General features: G+C 36.8%; 1 protein-coding gene across 13 annotated transcripts in view; it reads right to left on the reverse strand.

The window, feature by feature from the left end:
• Positions 1-22,395, reverse strand: part of LOC124398484 (transcription factor 4-like) — a 146,547-nt gene that overhangs the window by 90,063 nt on the left and 34,089 nt on the right. For all 13 annotated transcript variants that reach the window (XM_046868737.1, XM_046868733.1, XM_046868729.1 and 10 more), the window contains 2 exons: positions 13,609-13,664; positions 11,260-11,356 (listed from right to left, as the gene is read on the reverse strand). In XM_046868737.1, the coding sequence (XP_046724693.1) occupies positions 11,260-11,356; positions 13,609-13,664 (153 nt within the window). The remainder of the gene's footprint in view (positions 1-11,259; positions 11,357-13,608; positions 13,665-22,395) is intronic.

Consider the following 22,395-nt stretch of genomic DNA (forward strand, 5'->3'; position numbering starts at 1 on the left):
AGCATCACTAAGGTTAAATAAAGCAGGGCAGCTCACTCTTAGCACAAACGAGTATGTGTCAGGCCACTGAACCTTCGCTGCCAAAGAAATAATTAAACAAATGCAAAACGGCAGAGTTCAATACAAATATGAAGCGTTTGTCCTTTAGGGCTGTGTGTTAATTAACTTCTGCCTCCACACTATTCCTCGCTTTTGGGCACAGACACACATACATAGAAAAAGAGAATCAAGGGAAAAAAAATCCCAACATACTAATCGTGCATCCTCCTGCTTTGAGAAGGGTTTAAAACAAATATGAAGTGTTTCCTAGCATCTAACACACTGAGCCCTAAAGCCTGCTCCCCTCTTTGCTGCCTCTCTGTATTTTTGCCCTCCGTTACCCCGGGGGGAAGCATGCACGCTGCTCAGAGACAGAGAGCTGGCACGGCTGGTGTTAAATGCCCCTGCACTCCAAACTGCACTTCAAACGCCCTGCATTAAAACAGAGAAGCTCAAATCCAGCCAATCAAAGCAGAGCACTTTTATCACACATGCGCAAACACACCCACACACACACACACACACACACACACTTAAGCATAGCGGTGTACAAAATAAGGCCAAACAGCCACACATTAATGTATACACACTTAATACATAACATATGGAATTGCCACACACACACACACACACACACACACACACACACACACACACAGACACACAGACACACACGTAAGTCACATAAGATACTTAACAAAAGTGCACATGGCATACACATTCACAAATAATCACAAATGCATATTTGCAAGGTACAAAACTGTCACAAATCCATGCACCCACAGCGGGGTCTCACACACACACACACACACACACACACACACACACACACACACACACACACACACACACACACACTCTTTTTTTCATCTCTTTTTTAGAGATCTGTAATACAGCATTTAAATTAAGCTTTTCATTTTAGACATCAAACAAAAATCCAGCTCTGTGATTATTTTATAATATTTTTTTTTATTATTATTTATTTTTATTTTTTTGCAAATTCGTAGTGAAAATTTCCCTTCTGTGAAATAATTTTACTTATTGGCATTGTTGACAGTAAAGCTGCTCGTGGGCTTGGGGGGTGGGTCCCTGATTGGATCCTGAACAGATTCTCTCGTTGTCTTTGTGCTTCCTCTTCTATGTTCTCTAATATCCTCCAATCTCTAACCTCCCAAAAAACATATTGGCTGTAACTGGCCCTGTTTGTAAATAGGTGCGTGACTGCATGCGAGCTGTCACGTCCAGGGTGGGCTCCTCGTGTCCACTGCTCCCGAAACTCTAACTAGAAAGCCATTAGTGAAGAATTCATGAATGGATGAGGAACGAGGGAAAAAATGGCTCAGGTAGATTTTGATATGTGATAGAGTAAAAGATTATATTTGTATATTTATTTTCTAAACTAATGACAATATATATTATAACGACAGTGATGTAGTCATCAAGTTTGTGTACGCATCTTTGTGTGTCTGTGTGTGGCATGAGAATATTAAGGGCAAATGTGCCCCCCAACCCCCAGTACCCTGATGCCAATCTGGCACACACACTCACACTCACACAATACACACAACCCAGCATTATGTAAAAAGCAACCACTACATCAGCAACATCTACAATATAGTACACAATCCCCTCCTTAAAATATTTTCTCTCTTTAACTCATTTATTTTCTTGCTCATCAGAATTTCCGAGCTGTATTTTGCTTCGGACTCTTTTCTTATTCAGATCCATTGAAGCGACGCGCTAAATTAAATATGGCAGCACTGAGGTAGCTTAAGCCGCAGAACTCCGGCTCAGACGAACTCTCGATCAGCCTTAAAAAAGCGCTAATAACATGCAGCTCATTCACAACACACACACACACACACACACACACACACACACACACAGGGAGAGAGGGGGGTGTGTGTGCAAAAGAGCGAGCGAGAGACAGAGAGAGAGAGAGAGAGAGAGAGAGAGAGAGAGAGAGAGAGAGAGAGAGAGAGAAATTGAATGGACGTGCCTGCCCTTGTGAAGTCATTTCCTGACTCTTTTCCTGCATTAACAGATCCTGACGCAGCACTACATGACATTTTATTTGAACGTGGACCGGATTAGTCACACCCCGATGCAAATCGCCTCCACTTTTAAATCTTTTAGTCGGGAGAGAAAAAAAAAGAACTCCTGTCACCAGCAACAGGGTAAATTTAGGGGCATTTGAAACCTCCGGCAAAAAGAAAACGCTGACACACAAGCATGTGCTTTTATTTAGTAAAACCACTGATTCGACATGTATTTACCCCCAAAAAAAAAAAAAAAAAAGAATTTTTTAATGCTTCCTAGGAGTGCTGACATCTTAAATATTTGTAAGTGAATATGCATAATAATACTATATATATATATATATATATATATATATATATATATATATATAATAAAAAATAGAAATTTACACATTTATAATTTTCTAAGTAATAAACAAACAAAAATTTTCATTTACTTTTACTGTCAATTTGCATTTATGTTGTTCCTGTTATTTACTTTTTAAATAATATGTAAACCTGATTAAATCTTAACAGTTACGCCGTATAAACAAATAAAAGTATGCAGTAAATCTGAAAATTGGAGATTTCTGAAACTAACATTTGGTATAAAAATGTTATTATTATATATAATATATGTATATTATATATAATATAATTATATGGTATTATTATATATAATAAATGTATTTGCAATTTAATATTATACTGTAGTTGTATTTATATCTTTCTTACACAATTTAAATTGTTCTTAGAGTGTGTGCAACTGTGATCAAATTGTGGGACTGTGTGATTGCATATAAAGAATTATAATTCTTTTTTTTAATCTGTTAATAATTTTTTTTATTTAAATTCATACGTTTATAACAAACAAAACAAATAAATTAATACAAATATTTGCGCTTGCATATGCATAGACTTTGGAAAAAGAAAGCATAGCATACTATAACATAGCACTGCACATACTGTTATCACACACACACACACACACACACACACACACACACACACACACACACACACCCTTCCTCGGTAAACAGATGGAAAGACACCTTATCGCTTAGTTTCTTTGTGAGAGCTTCTAACCCTCAAAGAGAGATAGGTCACACCTCCTGTCTAACTCTCACACACCAACACCCACACACACATAGACTCTCTCTCTCTCTCTCTCTCTCTCTCTCACTTCCTCTCTCTCTCTCCCTTTCTCTCTCTCTCTCAGCTCCATCTCTGCCGCAGCACCTCTGTAGATTGATGCTAATCAGCTGCAATTCTCCGTTCCCTCAGATGCACAGGTGTGTGTTCCCAAACGTGCTCACACGTTCCTTGCAGCACTAACACTCACACACACACACACACACACACACACACACACACACACACACACACACACACACACACACACACACACACTCAAAAGAAAACAAAAGAGCTTACAGCAGCCCTAACAGTGTGTTCATTAACTAACTGCAGCACTGGTCTATTATTAGTGTGTTATAGCAGTTCATTAAGAAAAACCTTTAGCTAACTACATACCTAACTACACACTAATACACTGTAACTGCAAAAGAAAGACAAAAACACAAAAACAAACTAAAGTGTGAGATTAAGATCTCTACTCCCTCAAAACACACGTGTGCCCAAACACGTGACAATTTACTAACGGGACTAACTTTCCCAAAAGCAAAGCCTCAGAATATATCAAAAGCATAAAAAACAGAGAGAAACGAGGTGCATTGAAGGCAAAAAAAAAGAAAAATAGTGGCAATTACTGCTGTTGTTTGGGACAAAACCCGCAAGAGTTAAACAGATCAGCCTCCCTAACATACACTCGCTCACTCTTCCCCTCCTCCCGTTCCAAATCCCTCCATCGTGCCAGCTCCTCATTTGCATGTGCTGCTTTTAGGGGTGTTTTTTCCCCTTTCTTTCTCTTTTTTTCCCAGAAAAAGTTGGCAGCGCTCCCCGTTCTCTATAATGCCAGCGTTTGGGAATTGTGCGCGGAATGAAGCCGATCCAATCTCCCGACCGCGACATGAATTTTCATTAATTACAACCTTGTCAGCAAAAGCATTATCGGAGCTGAATATGAAAATGCTAATGAGTGCTCATTTGCATATTTTTCTTTGTCGGAATGTCATTAATTATTACGTTTTATGATGATGAATGCAGCTGTCGATGCTCTCCGAAGCGTAATTAGCCATCAGGATGCATGGATCCGATCAGCCTCGTACAAAACGGAGGCTGGTGAAAGTAAACTTTTCCCCCTTTTTCTTTCTGGTCCGCAGGGACTTTCCTTCACGTTTTCTCTCACTTCTAATTCGCATCCTGTCGTTCACTTCTCCACTTGCTCCATTGTCATCCTTCAATCGAGCTTTAACCCCAAAACTCCTGAATGCTGCAAAAAAAAATTAAATTAATGAGGAAAAAAAGAGAATTATTCTGGCTTAATTAATGCCATGCTTAATTACTCCAGCATGATGTCAGCAGCTTTAATTAAGTTTTGGCTCAGTTACAGGAAACTCCTGGCTGCATTAAAAGTCATAATAGAGATTTGTGCCAAAGCCTTCACAAGGCTTTTTTTGTGATCGTTAAAAAGATCGGAAGATGGAGCAACGACACCTGAACAGGAGGAGAGATGGATCACACACACTTGTGCACACCTTAAGACCTACGATGATAGAGAATTAAGGTGTGATCAACTTACATTAAACCCCCCACTCCCTCCCTATATAAAATTAATCAAACTCGTCATTCCCTCGTGCTCTGTTTTTTTTTTTATAATATAAGGCACGGAAAAAACAACAAAATCCAGTTGATCCGCCTTCAGCCGCTGGGAACAGTGTTTATGAGTAAAAAAGAAAAACAGGAGTAGGCAGATGGGCCCATTACACATGACCAAACCAATCAATCAGAGCTGAAGGGCCCAGGTGCAGCACAGCCGCGCAACAACGCGCCATTTCACAGTCTGTCACACACACACACACACACACACACACACACACACACACAGAGGGAGAGAGAGAGAGAGAGAGAGAGAGAGAGAGAGAGTGTGAGAGTGTGAGAGAGAGTGAGCGAGAGAGCGGTCCGACATGAACAACCCGGCCATGCTCCCATGAGGGCTCATCTGCACGCACACACACATGCACACAAGCGCTCTCTCTCACTCTCCCTCACACACGCTCGCTCCTACATGCTGTCGAAAAGGACTCATCTGCAGCCCTGAGCTAGGCCTGACATCTTCATCTCACACACATACATCTCCATCAGTCTTCTTCTCATCAAGTACACTCTCTTTCTTTCACTCTTCTTGTACTATGTTCAACCCATTTTTATCGTTCCCTCTCTATATTTCTCACTTTCCATGTGTCTAATAATAAGGATCCCCCCAGACTCTCAAAACTTATTTTTTCTCCACTATACCAGTGAGAAAAAATATTCAGAAAACACAAAAAGAATGCATGGCTTAAATAGAGATTCTTAATGAATAATTTGTGTATATGTGTAAATGTGTGTGTTTGCTCAGTTTAGTTAAAGGATTGGGGACGTGCCCCAAGCAACCGCCAAAATCATACTGTACATTTTCTCCAACAAATGGCCAGAATGCTTTAACACTTCCAATCTTTGTGTGTGAGAGTTTGTGTGTTCCAGGCACCAGGATCTACAAAATCACAAGTGGTGTTTGACACTTTATTTACTTTATTTATAAAAATGAAATCTAAATCATATATAAAAACTTTTTTAGTATTAATATATATGTAAATAATTTTTTTTTTATGTGATTACATTTGTATGTGTGTATGTTTAAAAGAAAACATCAAATTGGTCATTTATATATATATATATATATATATATATATATATATATATATATATATATATATATATATATATATATACTTAATGTTATCATGTTTGTGAATTAAATGGCATACATTTATTATTGCTTTTAGTGGCATAATGTTTATTAATAATTGGCAAAAAATAATAGCTTGGACAACAACAAAATAGTCAAACTTGTATTATGTATTATGACTTGTATTTTCAACCCCTACACACAATTAATAATTAAAACAAAAGAAATTGTAATAAAAATTGCTTAAACTACTGCAGTTATTAGCTCTTTAAATAACTGTGAAACTTTTTTTTTGCAATTTTTTTTTTTAAATTAAGAACTAGTGTCTATGGAGTTAATGGTCAATTTGCACCTGACGTTCCCCAGCTGAGATGCTCAGCTTTGGGATTCATGCCAAGAAATGCTCTCCATAGTGCCTAATGCCTCTCTCCTTCTCCTTCTCTCTCTCTCTCTCTCTCTCTCCCTCTCTCTAATTCTTCATCCCTCATCCCTTTACTCTGCTCATTTATTGCACCCTCACCTCTCTACCACAGTGGGGCAACTAGCCTGTGGGGGACAGAACCTCAGAGGAGTAGGAAGCCTTAGACCCGGCGCCAAAGGGGTGGCTTTAAAATCGAGGGAGTGTGTTAATTAGAATGGCGAAGGTGAAGATTGGAGTGAGGAGGGGTCACATGCCTTCAGGACCCTCGACCCTGCCCATCAAATGCCATCTGGGTGTGTGTGAGTATGTGTGTGATGCATACTCAGGGCCTGCATGTACAGGAAATGCTAAGGTTGGATAAAAACCAAGATAGAAATCACGTTTTGACGGTTATTTTGTGCTGAGTTAAACATACTTAAGTGGAAGTTAATACAAAAACTTCAGTGAAGAATTTTCTATGTACTAAAATTCAAATAATTATTTGTACAGTGAGAGGTAAAAACAAAGCCCCTTCGTAATTATTTGCTTTTTTTACAACATAAAATAAAGGGTGGGAAAAAAATCAAGTTCACCTATCTGTGTAGGCTTTATCATTCTTACTGGAAGAAAGAGTTAGTAATGATCTCTGTGCTGTGATGCAAAAAGACACTAAGCTAAGGTTACATACTCAATCGGAGAACTTTCAGCATAACAAGAGCAAAAACCATGTAAAGAGCTGCTCAGAATCAGGACACTCAGCTGCTAAATTCCAACACAAAAAAAATCCTCATCAAACAGACCTTAATTATATTTGTGTTTTATTTGCTCACTTTGTATTGTGCATCATTTAAAAATGAACTAATAAATTATAGCAAAGCACAAAAGGTCAGCAAGACTCTCCTAAACTTCAAAGATTTGCAGAAAAATCTTGCATCCGGTGAAAAACCACTGCTGAATTAACACTACTGAACTCGTGCTGTGTAAAAAGTGCTGAAGGGAAACAATAAAAATCACAAACACAAAAAAAAATTTAGTTCCTAGCAAACTTGCTTACAAGTCCAAAACTTACATGTGCTTTGTGGCCAGGACAGTGACAGTAAAGAAGCACTGTGTTCGTTCACCTGCACCTGCTTGGCCTATTCCCCACACACACACACACACACACACACACACACACACACACACACACACACACACACACACTGGTAGCAATCTTTGCACAGTCACACATACACTATATGGTTGAAATCACACACAAACACACGTGTACAAACACAGGAAGCAATCTTATGTCATCTCTAGGAAACTCAACCTCTTTTTTCTATTGTGACAATGGCAATAGTGACTGTAGTTTGATTATCATGTCGTCTAGGCTCGCATTAGCTGCTGCCCGCATGTTACCTTACAGCCACACACAAACAAAATTCTGGAACTTTAAAATCACACAAATACGAATTAATTATTCTAATTACTCAGATTTTACACTCTCTAACACAGTGGCTCATATACATTTTTAGTACCACACACACACACACACACACACACACACACACACACACACACACACACACACAATATAAATCCCGTGTGTGCTCCAGCAGTGTAAAACCAGTCTCAGCAGCACTGAGGTGATTGGAAGTTAAATTAATGAGTTAATGCTGTTCTAAATGACCAAAGAATAGACACGACTGTAGGCAAAGAGAGAGAGAGAGAGAGAGAGAGAGAGAGAGAGAGAGAGAGAGAGAGAGAGAGCAGAACAGAGAGAGCAGAACAGACTGATCCAACTGGGTAAAGCCTGAAGGAAAGTTGAAAGAGAGGACAAAAAGACCCACAAAGAGAAAATAAAAAAAGGGAAAGACAGAGAAAGCAGGTATGAGTGAAAAAAATAAGAAAATGAGACAGAGACAGGCAGAGAGCAAGTAGGAGAAGGCAGACATCCAACTGGTTAAAGCTAAAAGGGAATCTTAGAAAGAAAGACAGAGAGAGTGAGAGAGAGAGCAAGAGAGAGAGAGAGAGAGAGAGAGAGAGAGGAAAAGAGAGGTGAAGAGAGAGAGAGACAGAAAGAAAGAACAGAATTGGTGACCAGGATAAATGTGTGTGGGCTTGGAGGGCAACCCAAATCCCTGTGCTGATTATCTAAAACATGTCACTGTAATCTGTAAAGTTCTCAGTGCTCGAGAACAGTACACGATTTTTCTGTTTGAATTGATGGGCAAGGACTGCTGTGATCTCTCTCTCTCTCTCTCTCTATTTCTCTTCTTCAGTGACATAACCATATTGACAAACTCTAGACCAGAGTTCAGTAAGTAAGGAGTTTTTACCTCCTACACTTTTTTATTTACCGGACAGAACCAAGCAGTCCGAAATTTAAGTAGTGATTTTATACAGCTACTTATACACTTTCCCTCTATTCTATGCTTTGCACAGGAATAAACATGTATGCTAAATCAAAATAATGCACTGAAATATATGTAGATTTCATTGAATTTTCTGGTAACCAAAAAGGTACTGCAAAACTTGTAGATCATGGCAGCTACATGTACAGTATTTCTCATCAGTTTCATAGATTAAGAGGCTAAACTAGGAATATGGTGTTTTTTGGTTTTTTTTATGTCTATGTCTCTACATTAGGATGGCTTACCTTGCATTCACTCTAGAAGTGATACAACTCACACAAAACAAACTTTAAACATAATTAGAAACAAACTGTATGGCATAAGGAGCAGTGAAAGTATGGTTCTTTTTTGGCTCAGTGAAAAATGATCTGTGTGTTTTGTTTCACAGTGCAACTCCTAAGTCGGGCCCGAAAGACTTGCCATGCTGCTTCGGGACTGAAGTGTTTGATTAACCCAAATAGAACAGTGCCTGTGTTTTCACTGTAGTGTTTAGGTATGGTGTATAAGCAATGTCCTACTGGATATATACCTCAGGGCAGACCCATGATTATGTCTCATGATTAGCTTGGGAATCACTTGGTTTGTGGATCCCAGAAAAAGCTAGAATCTGTGGCTGAAAAGTGTGGACTGACCTTTTAAGCCTGTTGCCAGCACAAACCCCATAAAGAAAGGTATATATATATATATATATATATATATATATATATATATATATATATATATATATATATATATATATATATACCCACACACACACACAAACACACACATACACACCATTATACTCATTCACATTCAAGAAACACATTAATGTCCACAAAGGAAATCCACTTTAAATGGAAAGTCTGTTGAGGCCTTTTTTATATTATTAGATTTGTCAAGCTTTGAGTGTTTTGTATGTGTGTGAATGAGGACACAAAGTGGCACTGAGGCAAAATCATACAGTGTACTCATCTGGGTCAAATATGAAGTTGAAATTACATTTGTAGATCATTCAAGACAGATTATTCTGATCTAGATGTTTCTATGGCTGATGAGATTTCTGTCCATATTTGAATGTTAAAACCCCAGAAAAAAATTCTGAGTGTTATCAGGTGGTCTTTTACTTTCTAACGTGCAGTGTGTGAGCACAAACATATCCCCATTTGTCAGATTCTGCTGGTGATGCTACTTATGTCCCTTGTAGCATTGATGCTCACAAAAAACACACCTAACAGCTCTCTCTTGTTGAGATTCAATGTCCACAAGGTGCTTTGCATCTGAAAGATCCAGAATATACAGGAAATATGAACAGTTATTAGTCTTTTTAGAGGGATGATTCCATAGACAAAGAAAGAGGAGACAAAGGTGCACAGTGTCCCTTAAAACAAATACATTATAACAAAACCAGCTACATCAAAATGACCATACAAACTGAGAGAGAGAGAGAGAGAGAGAGAGAGAGAGAGAGAGAGAGAGAGAGAGAGAGTGAGAGAAAGTGGGAGATCCATCCTGAGGTTCTGTCTTTCATCAGGAGTGTTTGGATGTTAAACATAATAAATATCAGGAACTTTTACAACTTATATTAAAATGGATTTAGTTTACCAGTTTGTGCAGATCTTGGGTATAATCTCAAATTCAAATATTATAGCTAATGAGACATAAATCCCACTAACACACCTGTAGTTGTTTTACTCCTGAATATTATCTAGCGTTTATGAGAAGCTGCTTCAATAGGGAGAAAGAGAGAGGGAAGCAGACTGACAGACAGAGAAAAGACAGAAAGTAACAGAGAACGGCAGGAAGAAAAAGAGAGAGATTAAGACAAGAAAAGAAAAACAAACATATAGACAGACAGGACAGCCCAGGGCTCTGCATTACATTTTTTATGGCCCAAGTCAAGCTTAATTAGTCTTGGGCTCTTGTATCGCAGCCTGATAATCTGTGTCACTGGCCATTTCTCACTGTGGCATAAACAGCCCATGGCACAGCTCAGTATTACAGGCGACAGAAGATCACGCCTGTATGGATTCACTCGCACAAAGAGCAATAGCCAAAAGAAGAAAAAGAGTTAATGAAGTGGATAAGTGACTTATATATTAAAGTGTGTAATAACCACAGAACACTAAAAGACAGTTGTGTCGAATGCCAAGAACATAGAAAGCAGACAAATAAAAAAAATACCTAAATAAGCTTTTTAGATGTTGTCCACACAACATTGTTTGATCCAACAAAACCTTTTAGACCAAGTACAGCTACTGCCACAGATACACAGCAATTTCAACCACAATTGCTTTAAATGTCACAATAGACAAACACCTGAGTTTACCTTAGATACTTAGATACAGGGTAAAATAGGAGACAAGAATCCAGATAAACTTGAAGAATTCCTCCAAATGTCTAAAATCCTTATTTAAATACAAAAAGTTAATTTTGTTAAGTTGTTGTCATGACATTTATGTAATTTTCATTGTAGCCTGTGTACACAAGATTATTACCTCTACATGACTAACATCTAATAATAGTATAATGTAATACCACATGTTACACACCCACAGTTTAACCATCAGAACCTACCTGCCAGTCTAGAATTCACGTAGGGTGGAGAGACAGCATCATGTGACCCCAATTCCCGGCCGGTCATGTGAGAGTACTGAGAGCCGTCGACGTAAATCTGTGGCATTAAATATTAAAGGTTAGCAGAGGGCATACATGTGAATATTCAGGGTTTTTTTACTCCTACATAAGAAATAAACAGCAAAATGTCATCTGTGAATAAATAAAGTTTTTCTTATGATCATTTTTTCTACTAAAATATTTTTTATGCCATATATTTTATTATATATTTTCTCTATCACTGTCCTGACTAATGGTCTGGTATTGGTCTGGAAACAATCACACCAGTTCTTTACGTGTTAAATGTTAAGTAAGAGAAATAAGAACGCACAACACCTGTGGAAGAACTTTAGACTTGGTTGCATCAAAAGACACACTCATCTTCGTTGCATTAAGCAAAAGACTAGAAATCCAAATTTATTAAAAAACATAACTGAAGTGATGAAGGTTGGTGCTAATGTTAACAATAACACTCTGCTATGTACCACACATCTCCCAATTATAATCTTACAGCATTAGCTAAAAAAAAAACAAAAAAAAAAACAGTAATGTATTTTAAGACCAATACAACTACTTAGAAATGCTGAATTACTTGGATCAGAAAACTACAGGAAAACCTGAAGAAGGCAAAGCGTTTCATTCAAGTTTGCAGATAATCAATTAGTGCCAGTTACAAAGCTTTACTGATGCCATAAAAAACAACCAAGCTCAGCCTGCACTTACTACTTGATCCATTTAGTGTCTTATTCATACATGTCAGATGCACGCACAGTGGGAGTCAGAAAATCTTAATAATTAGTTATTAATCTTTCAATTACTACATGATGAACAAAAGAATTATCTTTAATAAAATAATATTTAGCCACAAAAAAGTCTTAAGACTAAAATAATGCATGTTGGAAACTGCTGAAGTACAATGTTTTACTGCACAGTAAGGCACACACTTGCTTATAATATTGTAATTGTTTAGACTATTAGTAGGCATATTCTCTGCTACTATTCTTTAAATATAGAGATGGATTGCTGGTTCATGTTTGAGGTGTAAACTACAGCCTAGTGTACAGATGTCCTGAGTGACATCAAAGCTTGTGCATTTCAGCAACAGGAATCCATCCTATTTGTAAGCAAAAACCTTTATCCGGCAGTCCAACAGAAAGCAGAAAGTTGAGTAGTTAAACTTGGAAAAAGTGCTAAATAAGGCAAAGGCTAATGAGTTCATCCTTTAGTGCGCATCAGTGTCACAATTCTCCATTTGCATTAGCAGAAAGTGCTTCGGTAGGCATGTCCTTCACCTCACAACTCGAATTTCTGCTGATGGCAGACATGCTTTTACCTCACATGACCTTTTGAGCACAACCTCTGAACTCAGCAGACAAGCCCGTCAGTAAAGAGACAAACCAATTCAGTTCAGAAAATAAAAATAAACATTACTTAGTAATTAAGTACAATAAATAAGAGCATGAGAGAGGCCATCACAGGGCAGGCACAACTGTAGTACAAATATTCATTGTCTTCTTCTTGACTTTACTTCAAATAATTTTACATTATTTTAGGATAGACTGCCCTATCATTGCACCAAAAATAGGTATCTAGATTCACTATACATATACGTTTATGTTCTCTTGCCCATCACACCCATATACACTTGTTGAACATCCAATTACAAATGGGATGTCCCCCCCCCCCCCTCTTTTTTTTTTCTTCTTCTTATGTTACCTATAATAATGACCAGACTGGTTTGAGCTGAAGAAGAAATCTATTGTAATTATTGTAAGCATGCGTTACACCAGTGGTAAGGAGAAAAGCTCTCAGAACGCAAATCAAACCTTAAGGTGGATAAAGATGACAGAAGGGGACCCTGATCTGGTCTTCTGTTCTTGTAGCTGGGATGCTTTCCTGCTCACCAGTTATTATACCCATCCTGACAGCTGGAGCCAATCTGTTTGTTTTATTCTGAACTCTCTAAGCAACAGTACTATTGTTGACTTTTTGATTTATGCACTATTCTGTGTGAACTAAACTGTTGTCTTTGAAAGTCGCAACATCCATGTCATAAATAATGTCACAGATATCACATGTTTTCTTCGTTCTGATTTTCTGGTGACTCTTTTTGCATATTGCTCCTGCGACATGACTGGCTAATTAGATAAATGCATGAACGTGTAAGTTTGGAGTAGATAATAAGTGTATAATGTAAATGATAGGTGTATAGTATAATATGTATTGTATAATATAGATGAAAGATTGGATGGATGGATGGATGGATGGATACAGACAGACAGACAAACAGACAGACAGATAGAAAGATACCTTTGTTATGCGGCTTCCATTTCCCCAGGATGCTGAGCTTAGTCTGTCTTCCACAGCTGTAAAGGGAAAAAAGAAACAAATTAGAGAACATCATGGTTGCATTGTCACAGTTAAGCTGTGGGAAATGTTAATGAGTACTTCTCATGAAAAGTGTGTTTATGTGTGTGTGTGTGTGTGTGTGTGTGTGTGTGTGTGTGTGAGTTGCTGAGAATTAGTGCATTGTATATTCCATCTTAATTCTGACCTTGAATACATGAATCAGTCAAATGAAAGCATTAAATTATCTGCTACATCTACTTTTTATTAAACTTGAATCCTTTTAGGATATATTTCATTAAAACGCAGGAAATAAATAGCCTACAACATAAACAGGATGTACAGTGAAAGCTCATTCAAAACTGTGGTGTTGGTTATGTTTATGTTCGTTTAAGCTTTGTAGATAAACACAACTGCAAAAAAAAAGTTCAACTTCAAGTAGAACTCAAACTCTCTATAAACATTTATTTAAAAATCTGCAGTGTAGAATTGTTATAATGTGCATTAATATAGATATAGATATATATATTTTTACAATCACAAGACTGGAATTGTTTTCTGCCTCATGATATTTCAGAAAGAAGACTACAAAATAAAAAAATTATTAATTCTATAATCAAAACTGTTTAAAAAGATGTTGAACAGATGTTGCATACTGATGTTGTATAAGAAAATGTAGTCTGCATCTAAGACAGGAAGCTCACGGAGCATCTTGTCTGTTGCATTCGGCTAAAGAAAGTGTTATAGACTTCAACTGTGTGCATGTCACACCGTATTGATTTCTTGCAGTTCAGGGAGAACACAGATGCTTAAAGTACTTAACAGCTTAATGATGAAACATAAAAACTACAAATGGACCAATGAAGTAGCGAGCATCAGCACTAGAGATGTGCATACTGCCTATTTTTATCATTTGGATATCTATAAAAGATAATGAATGTATATTCAGCAAAAACATATTCACCAACACTTAAGTCTGGTCTATATATTTTTAAGGCAAATAAAAAGAAAACAAAAGAAAGAAATATAAAACTCTCTTAAAAGTTAGATCAATATTTTAAATTGTAGAGATATGTGAGTGCAAATTGCACTGAATGTCAAGCATGTTAAACATTTTCAAGTGCAGAAATGGAATAAAAGCATCAATCCTGCACACATCTCTAATTAGGAGTCAAACTGGTTAACTCTAAACTGTTACGATTCCTGGACTTTACAAATAAAGAGGACAAATGGGCATTGAAAATCACCACAATGACTTACATCTGGCTAACATGAGTTAGAATTTTAATCAACAACACTGAACATTTTTTTATATTTAGTAGCTTAGACACTGGACAAAAGCTATATCCCTGTAACCTTTCAACTGACTTCTTGTTCTTTTTTAGAAATAATACAATGTCCAGCTTACTTACTGTGGTGCCACATGTCCAAATGCTAAATTGTTGGAGAAATTTAACCTGGACTGCACATGATCTGACATCCAAAGAATATAGATTAAAATAGAGCTTATCTAAAAAATTATAAGCATCCAACGATCAAAATTTTCCATTTATTTACCTCACTGATATATTACCTCTATGATTTAAATCTCTATTAAAAATTACGCAGCCAAGAATCGTATACATACTTAAAACAAGACATGATCTACAACCCAATCTTTTTTTCATGTTTAAAAATAAGTGAAAGCAAAACAGGTGTAACTATTCAACAAAAACATTAATGTTGCAGCATAATGTGAAACAGACACAATCAACACTAACTCGTGGTCTTTAGAGAAGAGAAAGAGAGAGATGCTTTTGCAATCAATATGCACATGCAGCGTTAATTTAGTAGTTCTCATCCAATACTGAATTGAATGAAAAGTCTTGGACAACCTGTTAAAGGCAATTCTGCATGTGTGTGTGTGTGTGTGTGTGTGTGTGTGTGTGTGTGTGTGTGTGTGTGTGTGTGTTATATGCTGCAGCCTGTCAGGAGCTAATAAAGTTACAGTGACAGACGAGCGCATGTCTCTCGTGCAGATGAAATTAAAGCAGGTCGACATGAAACAGAGATGTATTAATGCACTTATCTCTGCCGTCACAAAGAAACAGACACGAGCTATTTATATGACACTCATCCTTTAGAGGAAGCACCCTCTCTCTTTACTGATTAAGAAAGAAAGAAAGAAAGAAAGAAAGAAAGAAAGAAAGAAAGAAAGAAAAAGAAAGAAAGAAAGAAAGAAAGAAAGAAAGAAAGAAAGAAAGAAAGAAAGAAAGAAAGAAAGAAAGAAAAAAACGGACATAGAGTGAATCAGACTGTAGTAAGGTCAGTGTGCACTCAGCCACTGTTTAATTTTTCTTTTCACACTAAATGACATGAATCTTATTTTAAGAAACTATTTTATGGATTAACCATCAAACATATACACACACACACACACACACACACACAAACACACATCCCTTATTTAACCTTTCCATATGATTCCATATTGCTGCAGCAAAGAGTTCATAAAGTGCCGCCTTTGTGGCAGTTAGAGAGCACCTGTCTGCTTACACACACACAGCCACACACACACACACTCCTGGCAGACAGCTATCTGTTATCCCTTGTCTAAATGAACCCAGCATGTATGTCACTCTACTAGACAGCCCATAAACCTTTGCTCCTGTCTGTGTCACTGAAGCTTAATGAAGGACAGTGAAACAGTCCTGACACCACACACACACACACACACACACACACACACACACACACACACACAAAACACAAACACACATACTTATAAAAAGCATGATTAAATCCAAAACACTAATTATTAAATAATAATTACAACATAATTATTACATCGTACATTATAACTATCGAAAAATATATATTTGATATAAAGCCAATTTTCAGTTGATATGCACACTGATTTTTCTCTAGTCCAAGCTTGCTCTCTGAACGAGAGAGAACAGCCGGCAGGGCAGTTAATAACATACAAAATAGAGCTGGTAGTCGAGTTAATTTAGAGACCCGATCTTGTTTTATAGCAAACAAGCTGAATTATAGCTAATATATTATAAAAAGAAAAAAAGACAAAAAAAGACACAGTCTAAGAGCAGCCAGTGCATCTATGATCTACAAAAACATTTGTAGTGTAAATAATACGGGAAAGAGGAATTATGGTAATACTGTGCGTACATCAGAAATGTATGCTTAAATTGTAAAAATGATTTGCACGGTAATAGCCTTTTCATATCCTACAGAGATTGAGAGAGAGAGACAAAGAGAGAGAGAGAGAGAGAGAGAGAGAGAGAGAGAGAGAGAGAGGACATATTCTGCACACCTGGGAGCGATCTGGGTGCGGGAGGTTTACATTATGGTGGGCTGTTTGTGATACCACCACTACTGAACGTTACATTGACCCCTAAACACAAGCCATGTGAGGGGGAAAAAAAGCCCACATTGTGAGCCCACGCCTCTCATATATTTGATGATCACTCTCAGTCTACCCATCGCACAAATTGTGTAAATTTGTGTAAATCAACATTTTACACAAAATGTAAGGTTTGTTAAAAAAAAAAGAAAAATATGCCTTTGTGTACAAATACATAATGATTTGCTAAAAACCACAACAGTGACTAAAAATGTAATCGTTTACTGCTGCTGCTATTTGCTGCTTTTAGATTTAGTGTTTGTTCGCACCGTTTTAATTGAATCCATCACGATGTCATGAGCGAGCTGATTGCACAACCTGATGCTCGCGAGTCACGCCAGAACAGATCCAGTGCGACTGTCCCGAAGTTAGCAAACATACAGTTTACACAATAGCACTTCTTTAAACTATACCATTTTTACATGTTGGGGATTATACAGCTTTTGCTTACCGTGCTGATGTTTCGACATCATCTGTGACACCAGTGTGTTTTTTTTTTTTCCGCATGCTTGTGCATCACTGTGCGATTGAATATGGGGCTTTAACACACAGCAGAGGGCTGTTCATGTTGTGATTTATTCTTCACATCCCACAGCAATTTACCGAAAGCGAACAATCTGTAGCAATTTTTACAATGACATGTAAATGTCTCCCATTTGGAGCTGAATTTTGTGAATATAAATGATTTATTTTTATTTTATTTTATATATTATTCTGTAAAAAATTAGAATTTTTTACTGATAAATCTTTTCACACCCTGTTTAACTGGAAACTAATTAGAATTCAATAAAACACTGGTTAATAACAATTTTCACATATGCTTCTTATCAGAAATATGACAAATTGCGACTGTCATTTACAATTTTGCTGGCTGTCATCGTAATACATATTGCAAAAATTTTCTTTATGTGCAGTAAGGTTAAGCCATTTTAAACTGCACAATCTGCATATTTTGTTCAAGACTGTTTTGCTAGTTTTCATTTGTTCCGTGGACTATTGATGAAATAAATTCCTAGGTTTAAGATTAAAATAACTTTAAACAACCAGCCCTCACCAGCCTTTCTCTTTGAAAAAACACACACAAAAACACACACAAAAACATTACAAACGTGATTTTTTTGGTCCTTGCTTCTCTTCATTGTTATACACTGCTTCAAAAACGTGCATTATTGAATAATGTAATGTAATTAGTCAAAACAAATCCAAATTTACATGGTTGTCCACTTGGTGAATAACATTCCAAATTTGCTTGCCCAGGTGCAGTATCGTATCACACATCTGTGTGGGCCCCAGCAGCTATGAGACAGTACCCCCCTTACACATATCGTCCATGGCTATGCAAAGACTTTGTCAAGGTGGGATAGTTATGACATAGGAATGTCTATGAACTGCACAAAAGAAGGCTTGTGTGTGCACACGCACACACAGACACACACAAATAAAATTAATTATTTTAAAAACCTATTAATATAATATTTACAAAGTCAAAAGATCATTTTTAATTAATGCTTTCAGTACAAACAGAAACCTTGAGAAATCATGTTTGTGTTATAATACTGGGATTGGATGTGTTCCTCTAAGCCAGGGGTGTCCAATCTATTCCACTAAGAACTGGTGCAGGTTTTTATTCCACCCAATCAGAGGCCACACCTAATAGTCATTGAAAATTAAAATCATTAGATTTAAACAAGTAGAATTTGGTTGTGGAATTTGTGGACAAGATTAGACACCCCTGTTACAAGGCATTCAACTATAACTGCCAGTGCCGTGAATGCTGAAAGAAGATAAGTTAAGTTAAATGAAATGTAGAAATCTATCCAAATATTATAACATCAAACAACAAAGTTCTGGCAACAACGAGACATCAATAATTAACTGAATCTAGATGTATAACTGTTTGATGTGAAGGATCAAGTGAAATGAGTGATATGTACCATGGTGTGTTTTGTCTGTCCCTAATTTCTCCGCTCACAACACTGAATTTGAACTTGCTTTAAGTCATGGTGCATCGCTGTTTAAATGCATTATGCATACAGTAGATTATAATAGTTATTAGTTGTAAACTGTCCCTGTTAATTGATCAGTGCTTATGGGTGGAGGTGGATTGGGGTTATCCTTTTCTGCTGTAAGAGGATACTGAAGGGAGTGAGTGTGTGTGTGTGTGTGTGTGTGTGTGTGTGTGTGTGTGTGTGTGTGTGTAATGTCAGACTCTCCTTGTCACTTAAATCCTGAAAAGTAGTCCCATCCCCCCATCTCCAACCCTGTGTCTGAGACCAGATGTGTACAGATGTTCAGCAGATTTCTTCAGTGGTGAAAGGATTGTGTGATTGTGTGTGTGTGTGTGTGTGTGTGTGTGTGTGTGTGTGTGTGTGTGTGTGTGGATAAGAGTGTGTGGAGGGGGATCCAAAATAAAGATGGACTGGTATTATATAGAAAAGACAAGAAAAAAAGAACACAAAGATAGGAAGAGATCAAAAATAAGGATCGAAAAATAAATTACTAAAGAGTGGTTTATGAAAGAGACACCAGATACACTGATTTATTCAGTGACATAAGACCATAAACAAGACACACCTAAACGCAGCCATGTGAAAATTAAATACATCCTCTTTGAATTGGTTTTATAATTCGGGCATAATAAAAATGATCTGGTTCTTATCAGGTATTAAAATGAGCTAAATACAACCTCAGCACCGACACCACTACCAACAACAACACCTGAAATATTACAGTATTTATTTTACAAAATCATGCCAAAATTTAACCCAACTTATGTAGATCTTATGATTCAAGAGCTTGTAAAAACAATAATTTGAAGTAATCGTGTTCTGTATGACTATCAGTCCATTTAATTTCCCTTTTAACATAATTTTACAGGAATTTTGGCTCACTCGTCTTTGCAGTTTTGCTTCAGTTCATTGATGTTTAAAGGCATTTGTTTATGCACAGCTCTCATAAGGTCCTGCTACAGGATTTTAGTCAAGCTGAGGTCTGGATGTTGACTTGGTCATTGTACGACCTTCATTCTGTTCTTTTTCAGTCATTCTTCAGATTTGCTGTTGTGCTTATGATCGTTGTCGTTTTGCATGACTTTAGCTGTCAGACAGTTGGCATCATGTTTAACTCTAGAATACTTTGGTATACAGAGGAGTTCATGCCAACTTAATGTATGAACTTCTCTACCACCCTGCTGGACAGTTGGTAATGAGGTGTTTGTGTTAATAGGCTGAGTTTGGCTCTGTGCATTAGGAACGAACATCTTTACTTTGGTCTTATCTGTCCCAAAGGTCATTTTTCCAAAAGTCTTGAGGTTTGTTCAGACTTTGTAAACCTAATCCTTGCTGCCATGTTCTTTTTAGAGAGAAGAAGCTTCTCCTGGCAACTCTTCCTAAAAACAAACCATAATATTTCAGTCTTTTTTTGTAATTGTACTGTCATGAACAGTACTGTCAGTCTTTAGAGTCTGAGATGACTTACAGGTGACCTAGCTAGGATGTCTATTCCTGAATGCAACTGTTTAGAATTTCTTCCACTTTTGAATAATTTTCCACTTTGTAGAATGATGGACTTGAATGATTATTTGAAAATGGCCTTTTAACCCTTCCCAAATTAAGGGGCAGCAACAATTGCTTGTCTAAAATAATTGCTGATGTCTTTCCTCCTTGGTGTTGTGTTAACACAACGCCTCAATGCTCCAGACCAGCAAACTGCTTAAACTTAAAACTTTTATAGAGGTGGTTACACCTGGTTGCTACCTAACCTCTCAAATCCAATGGAAACAGTACAGGTGTATTTAGTTTTTCACACAAGGCTTTTCTATTTTATAGGCAATATACAATTTATGTAGAGAGTAAAAGTGTAGCTCAGTCTCAGCTACACCTGCTTGAAATGAATAGTTCTGTAAACAGTTGTGTAAATGCATTTTTTGGAGTCAGTGACAAGGTGAGATGCTCTCTGTGACTGTTCCATAAGACACAACATTATGCAGATGAGTCCAGAGAAGAAGATGCTGCATATTCGCACTTCATTAGCATGCTCTCTTTGCATTGTAAATAACTGCAGCATGTCCCTCACCTCCTAAATGCTCTCGGATACATGTGCACATGGCCATATGAGCATCACAACTACTCGGATCACCAAAGTCGTTCTCACCAGCTGTTCTTCATTCTAGAGTATTGAGAAGTTCACATGCAAAGTACTCATAGGAAAGTCAGTCCATTCAGCAGCCATGTTGGCAAAGCTCCTGTGTTATTGTTGTTTAAAGTCTTACAGGGCCTTATTCATATCAACTTGATTGGAAAGAGGCACATAAAATCGAAACTAATTATTTCTAGACCAAAATAAAATTATTGAAAGTTTTTACAAATGAGTTTCAAAAAGTCTCAAAAGGAGTAACAGGTACAGGTATTAGAAGCTGACAAAGATATAGGAATATTAATGTAATTTTTTTTAATAATGAGTTTTTGAGCATTTAATATAGAGTGATTCTATAGAGTGCAAATTTTGGACGCACCCCCAAAGCCCCTATTTTACCTTAGTGAATTCATCTAGACATTATGTCACTTTATAAGCGTAATAGTGTACAGTATTTGACCAAATACATAGTTTAAAATGTTATTCCTAACATTCCTGAACATTTGGTGCCGCTGCGGACTTTTTAGGATTTTAGGATCCGCACCTTACTGTTGGTTAGGTTCCAAATGAGAAACCGCAAATTTTTTCTTTATTGTAAATTGTTATTGCACTACATAAAATTTGCTTTTTAAAATCTTTTTAAAATAAATTACTAAGGAGACGTATTAATAATGGGTTTTGAGTGTACAAAAAGGCTGATTTTGAATACATTTGGACAAAGCATGAAGCATCAGGGATTCCCACTGAAGAAGAATTAAAATTTTCTTTTAAAAAAATCTAGTCTTGTACGGTGATATTAAACACTTAATGCCTGGTATATCTATTTAGGTAACATTCTATTTACTATGATAACATTATCAGCAGCTTAAAGCCATAATTAGCTGTTTAATAAGAATCAACATTTCCAGAAGAACATAAAATCTATAGAAGCATACATAGTTCATACATGTCCTTATGACTTTACACCATGTCTCTAATAAAACAATTGTGAATTTTCAGTGGGAAACCCCTGTGCCTTACATTTGGCCTAAGTACATTAAATCTACATAGATAGTATTGAAGATCTTTTTGAAAATCCCAAAAAACATAAGCTGTATGCGTATTCTAGTGAAGGCAAATTAGAAATCATATTTAAAACATAAAGTTATAAAAAAATGTAGTAATGTGTACACTGTAACTGAACTACACAAATCTTATATAAAAATACTTTTGTCAGC

The sequence above is a fragment of the Silurus meridionalis genome, chromosome 15, assembly GCF_014805685.1.
Source record: "Silurus meridionalis isolate SWU-2019-XX chromosome 15, ASM1480568v1, whole genome shotgun sequence".
Lineage (NCBI taxonomy): Eukaryota > Metazoa > Chordata > Actinopteri > Siluriformes > Siluridae > Silurus > Silurus meridionalis.